Genomic DNA, 14,477 nt, shown 5'->3' with positions numbered 1-14,477 from the left:
TTCTATTTTTATAATTTTTTCTTCATGAATGATAAAATAAAAAATATGTTGTTAGTGAGAATTGAACTCAATACCTTACTTTTAAAATGTTTATGCCTTACCAACTCAACCATGATTAATTGATGTTAGTCTTCTCTTTTTCCTAATTGGTATAAATTCACAACCTTTCATTTTATTACTTTTAAAATACAAATACAAATTATTCTTACTAATTTATGTATTTTAATAAATTATTTATATCTTATGAATCAATAAGATATTAATATGTATATTATTAAATTTAACTTTTTTATTTACTTTTTAATAACCCGTGTATCACACGGGCTCTATCCTAATAGAAAGAATATATCTAGGCACTTGGTTCCACGATTAAGTAATTGAGATTAATAGTTTCCAAAATACCAAATAGTTTCCTAGGATCAGGATTTATGGGCCCACATAGTTTCCTACATCTAGGATTTATGCTCAAATATTATGCCCTTTTTACCGTTCTAAGAAAAATATTTATTTTTATTTAATCACACTCCTATATATATAGAACATTTCCCATTCAGTATTGCCATTATCAAATGTATTTTTTACTTAATCATCTTAGTTATGTCAAAACTGGCTTTATTACCCATCATGTTCATTCTTCTAAGCTTCTCAGGTATGGTTTAAGTTATTTAAATTCTATCATTACTAAAAATTTAATGTCGTCTTTCTCAAATTATTTTTAAAAGATCGAACTTGGGTTTAACATGTAGATACACATCAACCCAAGTTTCAGTTTCGTTTCTACTATATCCTAACTTATTTTGTTGAGCTGAAACACATTATAGGTGCGGTGATGGGGACTAAAATGGAAGAATCTGTAAACGCAACCCTCGGGCATCCATCTAAATGGTGTATTAAAAGACTAGAGGATTGTAAAGCTTGTATTGGGGGTTGTAATTGTGTAGACGAATGTAGAAAAAGATACAATGGTCAAGGGACGTGTGTTTTTCTCGGATCACGTTATGGTTCGTTTTGCGATTGCATATATCCATGTTGATGGATATTTGTTTTCTAATATAATGCATTATTCCTAATTTGTTTTATATTGCAACACTGATAAAAATGGTTTGAATTTAATAAGGACATTTGGCAAATTGTCAAAATTTGTTGAGGTGTTAATGACCATGCATGTTAAATTATTACGTGACCCTTGAGATTCAATGATTGGTGGCACGTGGATTTTAGGGGTGCGCATGAAACAAAAAAACAATTCAAAATCGAAAACGAAAATAAAAAAGAAACTGAAAAAATCAATTCGGAACTTACGATTAGGTTTTTGTTTTGCATGTAATAAACCCTGAAAGAACCGAATTTATAGTTTTCATTTTTATTTTAAGTATTTTATAAAAATTAATAAATATGTAACTCATATATTTTAGCCCCGGTATATAATAACTAGGATAGAGCCTGTGTGATATACGACGGTTAAAAAATAAAACAAAAAAAGTTAAATTTAATAATATTAATAGCATATCTTATAGATTCATAAAATATAAATAATTTCCTAAAATACGTAAATTAGTAAGAATAATTTGTATTTTAAAAGAAATCAAAATGGAAGATTGTGAAATTATACCAATTAAGAAAAAGAGAAGAATAATATCAATTCATCATAGTTGAGTTGGTAAGCCATAAACATTTTAAAATCAAGGTAGTGAATTCAATTCCTATGAACAACATATTTTTCATTTTAATATTCGTGAAAAGGATATTGTAAAAATGGAAAATTGTACACCTGGCATCCTATGTGCAGGGTCTAATTGAATGACATGTGTAAACATGGTATTGCTTTAATAGTATAATTAGATCAATTAGTTGTTGATTAACAAAATGATTTAGGTCTTCTCGCATTAAAAACACATCTGAAATGAGCTTAATCATATATATATATATATATATATATATATATGCACACACACATACATGATACATGTGCATGTGCGCGTGTGTGTAGGGATGAGCTAAAGTAAAAAAAAAATAGATAATTTTCTAAGAAGAGTAAGAATATATCAAGGCTCTGAGTTGAAGTAAAAAAAATAACAGAGAGATAGTTTTTAGGAAGAGAAAAAATAGTTATGATCGACTACACAATAATTGAGAGTGTGTCTACTCTACATTAACTGTTTCCGCCACCGCTGCCACCACCACTGCCGCCACCGCTGCCACCACCACCGCTGCCACCACCGTTGCCAATATTTGAGAGTGTGTCTACTCTACAATATTTGTGTAGTCATAACTAACGTGTTGTAGACATATATTTGCATACCACCACCACTGCCGCCACCGCTGCCACCACCGCCACAATAACTGTTGCCGCCTGACCACCACCGCCGCCGCCCAACATTGCCATTGCAATTTTTTTATTTTTGTATTTTTTTTTAATTTTGAGATATGAGTATTTTTATCATTTCTATTTCATTCATACGTTTTTATTATTATTATTATTATTATTATTATTTTTTTGCTACCAAAAAACATAAAATAATAATTTATTTCATTCCTATACGTTAACCGAACATGACAAAGGAATTGTAATGAGTCATTTTATTCGCATACCCCTTCCATTCCTTCCATTCAATTCATTATCCATTTTATTACCCTCAACCAAACATGTCCTTAGAGTCCTGCTAGTTTGGGAGTGACAGAAAAAATATGAGTTGAAAGTTGAGAGTGATGGACTGATGGTAAATATTTCATGAGTTGGTAGTGTTCCCTGCCAACGAGTAAAATTTGCGAATATTTATATCCAGTAACCCATAAAATAAAGATTAAGATGAATACATCAATGTGAAATTTCAATATTGTTATTCGTTTAAGTTTATATTAACTATGCTATTTCAAATAATTTGTTAAATTCGTTTAAAACTGAAACATGAAATTAGAACCAAAACTAATAGGGATGTGGTCCATTGGTAAAGACAAAATTTGAATTTGAAATTAAAGGTATTGAGTTTAAGTTCCACATACAGTTTAAAAGAAATTAAAAAAAAAATAAAAATCGGAGAACAAAAGTTCCCAAATTAAGAAAGATGTAAAAAGTTGAGATTTCATTTTTTGTTGGTAAACAAGACCTTTCTTTTTTTAAGATGCTTGACATATCAAGGTTCCAATTTTGATATTGCGTATTTAACTGGATCTCATGTGCACATTAATTTTTTATTAAATGCATATAAAAATATCATATTTTTGTTATATACAATCTATCAAAATATAAAAAGGAAATATATATATTTCAAGTAGAGAGCGTCAAATTAATTTACATACATGAAAAGTCATAAAAATAAATACAAAATGAGTCAAATACTACTTTTAAAACAATTACTGTATATGAATAAATAAATATATTTAATTTAATGGCTTTTCAAGCATAATCGGGGGTGTGAGACAATATAAAAATCAAAGACATGAGAATGATTGAAATTTTTGACAATAACTTTAGTTATTCTTGTTCACTACTTTAAGATATTCTAGTTCTAATATCAAATTAAGATTCTTGGAGCTTTCGATCATTTCTACCATCTTTATCATAAAATAAAACTAATACAAAGATAGATAAGTTTTCAGTTTTTACCTATCCATATAGAAAACTGAATTTTGATGTGTTGTTTTTACCTTAAGTGACGATGACCAACGTATTTATCTGTCGATGAAAGACCTCTTATTTGTACAATTGAATAATATCTAATTCAGTACTCTTATTACATATTTTTATAAATAAACATGGTTTTATTGTTTATTTAGAAGACGAGGAACGACAAACTACTCAGCAACAAAAAGCTGTGACTCCTGCAACGACATAGGGTATTGGAGGAGATACAGATAAATGTGAGTTCATTACAATGAACATATACACAACTAATGCACTCCTTTTATATATTCTAAAAACCCAAATTCAAGATTTAGGGTTTAACATTTATCGTCTAGTATTATAATCTTCTAAATAGCTTAACAAGGCTAAAGCTTGTCAGGCGTTTTCTATATTATTTAACTTAAACATACATATTTAATAACAAGAACAAAACATCATTTCATGTCGCATGTGCAACGACACCATTCGATTTCTCTTTCTTTGACTCCGCATCGGCCGAGCCATTTATGTGTGAAATTCCCATATTACCCTTCAGTAGTTGGGGCTTCCTCAACCAATACTGACTAAACCTTTGCCTAGCATACTCTATGTAATCAAAATCAATATGATTAACATAACCCTGCTCAAAAGATTAAAAAAACACAAAATCAGAACCGATCTTTCGACATGAAATGAATATCAAAAAGATAAAGAAATACGTACCGAAATGATTCCCCATATTCCCCAAAAAAGATGGTTTGCAAGAGTGTATTTCTCAATATCATCAAGAAGCTGATCTACTTCATCATCACATGGTTGATTCCCTAAAAACATCAATGAACAAGAATATCAAGAAGACACATTCACCCTTTTGGTTTATTATTAACTGTCATTTTCGGTCAACTCCAAGAAAGTTGACTTTTTGGTTGGTTGTGGATAAGGATGTTAGACTTTAACATATCATGTAAAGATTGTATTTTATATGACAGAAGGAACAATAAATTGTTTTGAAAAATTGAAACTTGACTTGTTCAAATTCAAAAGCTTCTTTGTGAAGTAAAGGACCATTGACTTATGATATCTTGCTGCTTTGACCAAATGAGTACTAAATATTAAATAAGAGTTCTTCAGAAAAAAAAAACCCATAGATATTTCATGAAACTAGATTAATTTTCCTTCTTGTATGATATACAGCGCGCTTAAAACCTTAAAAAACCTTGATTCTAACCTGTGGAGCTGAGATATGACTGCACAAATCTTCGTCGATCCTCCAAATCTGAATTTTTGTATTAAAAAAAACGGATTTAAAAAACGGATGTGTTAGTGTTTAGGTCCCATATCGAGATAATGATGAAAAGATGGTATTTTTATTTCAAAGAAAATTTGTTGCTGTTTTTGTGGAGACATAAGGACCATAATAACGAAATATAAAAATAAAGATTAAAAGCGTTACCTGGGTACATGTTATAGTCCAAAACATGAGGTGCATCGGTATGATAATTTGCTGCCCATTCACAAAAGTGATTTGCAAGATCATAAGCCACAGGGTTGTAGCTAGCATACTCATAATCCTGTTAATGTTAAGAAAAACGAAAGGATTATAATAGATTTAACACTAGTAAAAATAATACTATCATAATCTTGGGTTTTGTTTGGCTCACAAGATCAAGAAAAACTGAAACTTTATATGATTTCGAACATAAGTCGCTTACAAGAACCAAAAACAGAGTGATTATTTAGTAAGAAATACTTACAATTAGTGTGATGGTTTTTGCTTTATCGTCGATCATAATATTTCCATATTGTAAATCATTGTGGCAAAAAGCAACAAATTGTTGGTGGCTTGACAGCTCGTTTTCCAGTGTATCAATTTCAGTTTCTAAGATATCAAGTTGAAATTCTTTCGCGTGTTCTTGAGAGCACAAGCTTCTAGCTTTGATCAACCACTTTCTGGGAACGAAATCAAACCGTAAATCTCAAAAAAAGATTACAATAAAATCAAATTTTGTGGATTATTACCTCATTCTTGGCCAAAGAAGAACATTCTTGGAACCGGGCATATTAAGGTTATGAAATTCCCTCATTTTGGCTGCAATAAGTGCAGAAATCTCAGGATCGCGAAGATCAGAAGCTGATAGTGTCTGAGACCATTGAAAGGAAATTATATTTCAATTTTTGTATTACAATTTTTTTAGTGTATCAGTACATATATTATACTTTTAGAACTAAAAGCATACAAGGGGTGTTTGATATTCATTTTTGAAAGTGACTATTTAATATGGAATAATCTTTTGATCAGTTTGAGTAATATTATTTAGAGATACATGTACAATACTCCTAAAAAAAAAGAAAAAAAAAAAGTATACCAAACACCCCCAAATGTTCTTATACTTAAAAAAGATATTATCACAACATGTATAATATTTTCATAATAATAATAAAGCATACAAGGGATATATGACATTATTTTTTAGTGTTATCATTTAAAGATTTACATGTAAAGTAAGTTAATAATAACTCCTAACAAGTAAAGTAAACAGAATCAATTTAACCACATCCAAACACATTAACTTGTACCTTAGCATGAATGAACTCCTCAACTCGCCCTTCCGGAAACTGACCAAGCAAACGCGGGCCATACTTGAGGGTCGAGATCGATTCAAAGGTCCGGATCTCCTCTTCCCGATCAAAAAACACTTCCGACCCCTCACCATAAATTCGAACCAAAACCGTCCGTTCATCATTCTCAGTAGCACCCTTCGGCCAAGTGATTCTATAAACCACATTAGTCATAGCACCACTCAAATGAACAACCTTTAACTTGCTAATATCAAACACATCTCCCCAATTGGCAGCAAGTGATAGCAACAGCTTCACGAGCTCCTCCGGTTGTGTGCCTTCGATGAATCCATTGATCTTCACAGCCATTATTACTTTCGACTGCAAAAGGAACTAAATTAGACCATAATTTCATCAAGATTTCATCAAGATTCAATCATTCTTGTAAAAGTTAACAAATTTATGTAATTTAATGCTTAATCAGATAAACCCTAATGATCAAACATCAAGATTAACATAACCCAAAACCGATCTACGAAATTGAAGTAAAACGAGCAAGAATTAATTTGAATTGGATTGGATTGAATTGAATTGAATTGAATTAAACTAACCTGGGATAATGATAATAATAATAATAATAATAATAATAATAATATCCAAACCCGGATTAATGCTAAACTCGAATTAGAATTAAAACCGAAAAGCCCAAAATGAAATGAAACCCCAATTGTTTGTGATCAAATTGAGGGGAGAACAGGTGGTATATATAACGATTTTAGGATTACTAAATTATAATAATTCAGGTGATTGTGACCCAATTGACCAAGAATCTATTGCTATATTATTATTTTATTTTGTGTATAATTTTAAAGATTTTTTGATTTTTGAAGGGTGGAGATGAAAGATTCTTGTTATATGTTTGGTGGGGATTCAAGTTTTGGGAAGCGTAAACGCGCACGGAAAGCTATTACCCAATTGTGGAGGGACACGTGGCGTTGACAGTTTAACGAATTTACGTGTGAAGTGTTACTGTTGCAAAAAATGGAAAAGGAAATGGTGGAAATATACTATTTAATGTGTAAAGAAAATAAATTGGAAGATAAACAAATTGGGGCTTTTTTAGTCGGTTAAGTACAAAAATTCATTTAATATTTTTATACTTAAATGTAGAATAATAATGTCTAATAGAGTAAATTACTCCACGTGTATGTAAACAACTATTTACAACAGGAATATACAATAATGAATAATATTAATTACACGCTTTTAAGTAATAGATAGTTTGTAGTTTTGCTCAGGACAAATAAAGATTGTATTGATATGTGCTAGAATTTTTCTAGATATTTATTGATTTAAAATAAAAGAATTCATTAATATCTAAAATTAAATGCATGTAATTATTTTATTTTTTGTGAACGGGGTTGTTTTTATTTTTTCACTTGAGAGTTTTAACTCTCCCATTTATAAACTTATCTAACTCATTAATATCATTAGGACAACACCTATTGGTATGATAAGTTTTATTCTTGAGCGGCACAAAGTAATGTTTAATCAAACACAGACATACACTAGTACTCCATGCGTGGTTAAGGCATTTTCTATTGATGTAATAATAATACATGCATTAAATTAAAGTGATGTCATATATAATTCATAATTATCTCTAAGGAGTAAGGATGAAAAAGAATATTATTTTTCTTCTTTCCACGTGAATTTTCATTTCCCTTTAAACCTTTATTATTTTGTGGGCATGATTTCACACACAGCTAGTAAATATTTGTTTTTTGTTTGAAAACGAGTTACATGACTATTATTTTTAAATATACAATCCACTTTCCTTTAATACTATTTAATACATAATATAAAAATAAATATGATAAACAAAATTATACTATATATAATAAGAAATCTATAGCTACAGTAAAATATAGATAATTTCTTATAACTTATAATTTTAGTGATTTAGTCCTTGATTTTAAAATATTTCAAATTAGCCCCTAAAGTGTTAAAACTGTTTTAATTTAATCCCTAATATCTTCTTTTTTGAAACTTCGCTTACTTTGCGATGTAACCCATCAAAGTTTTTATGGTATCAATTTGTGCTATAACATGTGTTTTCCTTTTTGTTATTATTTATATATTTAAGTCATTGATTCTTTCGTAATGATTAACATACACAATTTTTATATTTTTTTTAGTATGCCGTTACGACATGTTTACTCTTATATATGTTAGTCTAGAGGTGTAGTCGCAATAAAGTATATCAGTTTCATTGGAAGCAGAGTTGTATTCTCTTTAAGTATTTTTTTGCTATTGCAAGCTACATTTAGAGTGTCATACCACATTAAGATCATAGTTACTCGAACTGATACCGACTAAGTTCTTTTGATATATAGATAAACTCTTTTTTTGTTCTGTTAAAGTGATAGTCGTTATAATGTGTTTGACTTTGTATATTCGTGCTTAAAAATATCGGCCCGTTGTCAAGTTTACAGTGAAGTTAGCGTAGGTCCAATCAATGTCTGCCACATGGAAGCCACTAAGTTTTTTTTTTTTAATATTTTGAAATCTACTTTTCTATTTATTGAATTGAAAACAAACAATAGTAATAAAAATGAAACTTGGTGTGATGGTATTGCGTTGATGTTGTAAGAAGTAGACCTGAGTTCGAACCTCCATTAAGGTTGATGTTGTAAGAAGTAGACCTGAGTTCGAATCTCCATTAAGGCTGTTTTGGTGTTTTTTTGAATAGAAATAGTTTTTTTTATTTACTATTATTATACATAACAAAAGATAACTTTGGTGTCGCAACTCGCAAGTGCCCGATTGGGCCACTTGGTCACACCTTAGTGATCGACGACACTTTTTTTTAGTTCCGGCACCGTAACAAACATAACGTAAATCTATCAAATGATAATTTTAATTTTTACTTTTTTGTTTTAGTTCCGCTACCGTAACCTTAACGAATGTAAGGGAAACCGACCGAAGTCACGTACACTCGCCGCATTTTGTTTTAATACCGGCATCTTAACAAACGTAACAAAAAACCAACCGAATGCCAAATTTGTTTTTTGTATTTGTTTTGCTTTAGTTTTGATAACGTAACAAACGTAACTGAGACTGACCGAATTCGTGTCGACTTACCGCTTCAACGCCCGAGGACCCACAACGCTTGGGTTTTACTACCTTCCGAGTTTTACTGACCTGTCCTGGCGCAACACGCCGGGTAAACACTAGTATACATTTAAAATATATGCATTTTAGCTTTGCTTATGTACCGGTACACCGTAACGTGGCATTGGATGTGTAACCGGCATTTAAACACACTTAACTTACGACGTGCGTGTAACCGAGGCATGAAAGCGTGTAATCGATGCCAAAAACCAGAAGAAAACGTGAAATGTATATTGATTTTAAAACACTCATTTTTTAAACCAACTCGTACTTATTACTATAATGATAAACTAGTTTAACATGAATTGAAATGACAAAAATATAGTTCGAGCTCCTTTGTGTATACAAAATTTCATAGGTTTAGTCGATTCAAACTTGGGGCATCACTATTATCTGAAAACATTATTAGAGCTCCCTTGTCCAAAGTTAATTGTAACAACCAATGTACATGAATAATCATTTTCTTAAATTCAATATATTATAAAACTAGTTTGAAACTCGTGTATTATACGGGGAATTAATAAAAATTATAAATTAAACAAAATACAATCAATAACACATAACACAATTATCATATATTATAAATACAATTACAATTTACTTTAAAATTACATAAATTACAAAACAAACATTACGCAACTATTTTACAAATAAGAACAAATTTCCTTGTACATCACATTTGTGTTTGTATTGGTCAGATTACCTTGTTTATCAAGAATCAGAATCTTTAGCTCACGCATGCTTATAACTCTTGACAAGGAGACATATGGCTGTCCATGTGAGAACACGGGTTCTTTCAAATACAAACCAACCCTAGATAATGATTGACCTTTGCTTTTGTTTATGGTCATCGCAAAACATACTGCAAGGAAAACTGTTGTCTTTGAAACTTATATGCTATTTTGTTGTACGTTGGAGTCAGTGGTGATCTATGGGTCAAAACTCTATGTCCAATGTTAGTTCTAGAAATAATTTTTGCTTCAACTACACGAGTACCTAAAAATATAATTTGTAGTCGAGTACCGTTACATAAACCTTCTTTCTGGTTAAGATTTCTAAGGAGCATAACAGGAACACCGGTTTGAACCCGATATTACAAAAACCGGTTTGTAGTTATAAACCACCGAGTTAGGACCGGTTTGGAGTTTTTTTTTAGCTAAAACCAGTTTAAACCCGAATTTTGGAACCGGTTAGACAAAAACAAGTTTCATCCGGTTTAAAACCCGTTTGTAGCTCAAAACTAATTTATGGCTCACATATCATATCCATTTATAGTTCATTGAACATTCCATGTAATGCCCATTGAAAAATCAATTTATTGTAAAGGAAAATATGATTGTAATTATAATAATGATATTAACAATTGCTTATGTTACAATAAGAAAGATATTTTGGAACCGGTTAGTCAAAAACATGTTCAACCCGGTTTAAAACCCGTCTGTCTATATACGTCAGCTTCAAAACTAATTTATAGCTCACATATCATATTCATTTATAGCTCATTAATCATTCCATGTAACGCCGAGTTGAAATTTGGAAATCAATTTATTGTAAAGGAAAATAGAAAATATCAATTGGAAATCAATATAAGGTAATTAGTTCCAGCCGTAATGGCAGTATCAATACATAGATACCAACACTGATCGGATAATATCAATTGACGTAAGTGTTGGTTGAAGTACGTGAAGACCCAAATCTATTGTTAGCATATGGTAAGTACAAGATTCTTGGTAATGTTTTGGTTGACAGTTTCTCAAGGTTATAAAAAAAGATGATGATATATACAATCTGTCAAAACTTCTTTATAAAATATAGGCCTTTAAAGTGTAAAGAACCGGACGTTCAATGAACTGCTCGGGTTTAAACCGAAAACCGGTTTGTACACCTCTAGTAACAAATGTGTCAACTACTATTTTAAAAAGGAAGCGGTAAATAGCAAATGTTGTTTAATAATTTATTGCTTTGTATAATAAAGGAAAATAACTTAAAATGAAAAGTGACATACGTTTAGACTAAATGCGTCAACGGACGCACCAACAGTAATGGAGTCGGATTCTTGATGCTATTGAATGAATTAAACAAACAAATTTAAGTAAGACTAAACAAGTAAAAAATTAATTGATTTGAAATTGGAAATAATTCTTCATTAAAAAGTGTTGATTGGCCATGGAAAGTTTAAAATATCAATTTAAAAAGTGTTGGTTCTCCATTCTTTTAGGCAATTAGCAAACCAATGGTAGGATAATAATAAGCTATTGACGAAAATAAAATATCATTACTTTTGAAAATTAAAGTTGAAATCCAAGCATTAGTGAAAAATAATTGAATAGAAAAAATTCCAAAAAGTTAAATCCTCATAGAAAAAATTCCAAGCAAAAAAATCTAGATTTTAATTAAAATAGATAAACTTTATTTTAAAAGATCAACATTTTTAGTCTCAGTATTGCTTTGACTTTTAAACAGTTATTAAGTCAAATTCGATACTTACAAGTTACAATATTAAAAGTTAATACAATATAATTGCTAATATATTAAATGCATAATTAAATTAAATGGATTTATCTAGTAGATATGGGTTAGAAAAAAAAAGGGAGTCATGAGAGCATGACAAGTGGTAAAATATGGTACTCTTTTATTAGAGTAATAAGATATATACTAATAAACAAGTTAGTATTTATATTCAAACTAATTTTATGTCTACTAGTCATAACTTTTCCTAATGAAAACCTTAAATCAATAAATGTATCGTAGTGCACTAATTTAAAATCCTAATGGGTTAGGGAGCTATACGGAAGGATTCGAACCTCTGAATAGCGGGATTAAAACTCGTTGCCTTACCGTTTGGCTACGCCCAATTTCTATTTTTATTGGACACTAATACTAATAAAGAATAATATTGGGATTAATGCTAAACTCGAATTAGAATTAAAACCGAAAAGCCCAAAATGAAATGAAACCCCAATTGTTTGTGATCAAATTGAGGGGAGAACAGGTGGTATATATAACGATTTTAGGATTACTAAATTATAATAATTCAGGTGATTGTGACCCAATTGACCAAGAATCTATTGCTATATTATTATTTTATTTTGTGTATAATTTTAAAGATTTTTTGATTTTTGAAGGGTGGAGATGAAAGATTCTTGTTATATGTTTGGTGGGGATTCAAGTTTTGGGAAGCGTAAACGCGCACGGAAAGCTATTACCCAATTGTGGAGGGACACGTGGCGTTGACAGTTTAACGAATTTACGTGTGAAGTGTTACTGTTGCAAAAAATGGAAAAGGAAATGGTGGAAATATACTATTTAATGTGTAAAGAAAATAAATTGGAAGATAAACAAATTGGGGCTTTTTTAGTCGGTTAAGTACAAAAATTCATTTAATATTTTTATACTTAAATGTAGAATAATAATGTCTAATAGAGTAAATTACTCCACGTGTATGTAAACAACTATTTACAACAGGAATATACAATAATGAATAATATTAATTACACGCTTTTAAGTAATAGATAGTTTGTAGTTTTGCTCAGGACAAATAAAGATTGTATTGATATGTGCTAGAATTTTTCTAGATATTTATTGATTTAAAATAAAAGAATTCATTAATATCTAAAATTAAATGCATGTAATTATTTTATTTTTTGTGAACGGGGTTGTTTTTATTTTTTCACTTGAGAGTTTTAACTCTCCCATTTATAAACTTATCTAACTCATTAATATCATTAGGACAACACCTATTGGTATGATAAGTTTTATTCTTGAGCGGCACAAAGTAATGTTTAATCAAACACAGACATACACTAGTACTCCATGCGTGGTTAAGGCATTTTCTATTGATGTAATAATAATACATGCATTAAATTAAAGTGATGTCATATATAATTCATAATTATCTCTAAGGAGTAAGGATGAAAAAGAATATTATTTTTCTTCTTTCCACGTGAATTTTCATTTCCCTTTAAACCTTTATTATTTTGTGGGCATGATTTCACACACAGCTAGTAAATATTTGTTTTTTGTTTGAAAACGAGTTACATGACTATTATTTTTAAATATACAATCCACTTTCCTTTAATACTATTTAATACATAATATAAAAATAAATATGATAAACAAAATTATACTATATATAATAAGAAATCTATAGCTACAGTAAAATATAGATAATTTCTTATAACTTATAATTTTAGTGATTTAGTCCTTGATTTTAAAATATTTCAAATTAGCCCCTAAAGTGTTAAAACTGTTTTAATTTAATCCCTAATATCTTCTTTTTTGAAACTTCGCTTACTTTGCGATGTAACCCATCAAAGTTTTTATGGTATCAATTTGTGCTATAACATGTGTTTTCCTTTTTGTTATTATTTATATATTTAAGTCATTGATTCTTTCGTAATGATTAACATACACAATTTTTATATTTTTTTTAGTATGCCGTTACGACATGTTTACTCTTATATATGTTAGTCTAGAGGTGTAGTCGCAATAAAGTATATCAGTTTCATTGGAAGCAGAGTTGTATTCTCTTTAAGTATTTTTTTGCTATTGCAAGCTACATTTAGAGTGTCATACCACATTAAGATCATAGTTACTCGAACTGATACCGACTAAGTTCTTTTGATATATAGATAAACTCTTTTTTTGTTCTGTTAAAGTGATAGTCGTTATAATGTGTTTGACTTTGTATATTCGTGCTTAAAAATATCGGCCCGTTGTCAAGTTTACAGTGAAGTTAGCGTAGGTCCAATCAATGTCTGCCACATGGAAGCCACTAAGTTTTTTTTTTTTAATATTTTGAAATCTACTTTTCTATTTATTGAATTGAAAACAAACAATAGTAATAAAAATGAAACTTGGTGTGATGGTATTGCGTTGATGTTGTAAGAAGTAGACCTGAGTTCGAACCTCCATTAAGGTTGATGTTGTAAGAAGTAGACCTGAGTTCGAATCTCCATTAAGGCTGTTTTGGTGTTTTTTTGAATAGAAATAGTTTTTTTTATTTACTATTATTATACATAACAAAAGATAACTTTGGTGTCGCAACTCGCAAGTGCCCGATTGGGCCACTTGGTCACACCTTAGTGATCGACGACACTTTTTTTTAGTTCCGGCACCGTAACAAACATAACGTAAATCT

At 30.0% G+C, this 14,477-nt stretch overlaps 1 protein-coding gene across 1 annotated transcript; it reads right to left on the bottom strand.

The window, feature by feature from the left end:
- Positions 1–3,884: 3,884 nt before the first annotated feature.
- LOC143555049 (putative choline kinase 3) lies at positions 3,885–6,579 on the bottom strand. Its single transcript, XM_077044712.1, has 7 exons — positions 6,182–6,579; positions 5,624–5,745; positions 5,359–5,554; positions 5,058–5,175; positions 4,833–4,880; positions 4,328–4,428; positions 3,885–4,244 (listed from the first exon to the last, which is right to left on the bottom strand). Exons 1-7 carry the CDS (start codon positions 6,530–6,532, stop codon positions 4,065–4,067), a joined length of 1,116 nt encoding a protein of 371 aa, XP_076900827.1. The 5' UTR covers positions 6,533–6,579; the 3' UTR covers positions 3,885–4,064.
- Between the last annotated feature and the right edge of the window lie 7,898 nt (positions 6,580–14,477).

This window comes from Bidens hawaiensis, unplaced genomic scaffold (genome assembly GCF_021521415.1).
Source record: "Bidens hawaiensis isolate Kalapana, Puna unplaced genomic scaffold, B.hawaiensis_p1.1 tig00000055_1, whole genome shotgun sequence".
NCBI classification, from domain to species: Eukaryota; Viridiplantae; Streptophyta; class Magnoliopsida; order Asterales; family Asteraceae; genus Bidens; species Bidens hawaiensis.
This window is presented reverse-complemented; position numbering and strand designations above follow the sequence as displayed.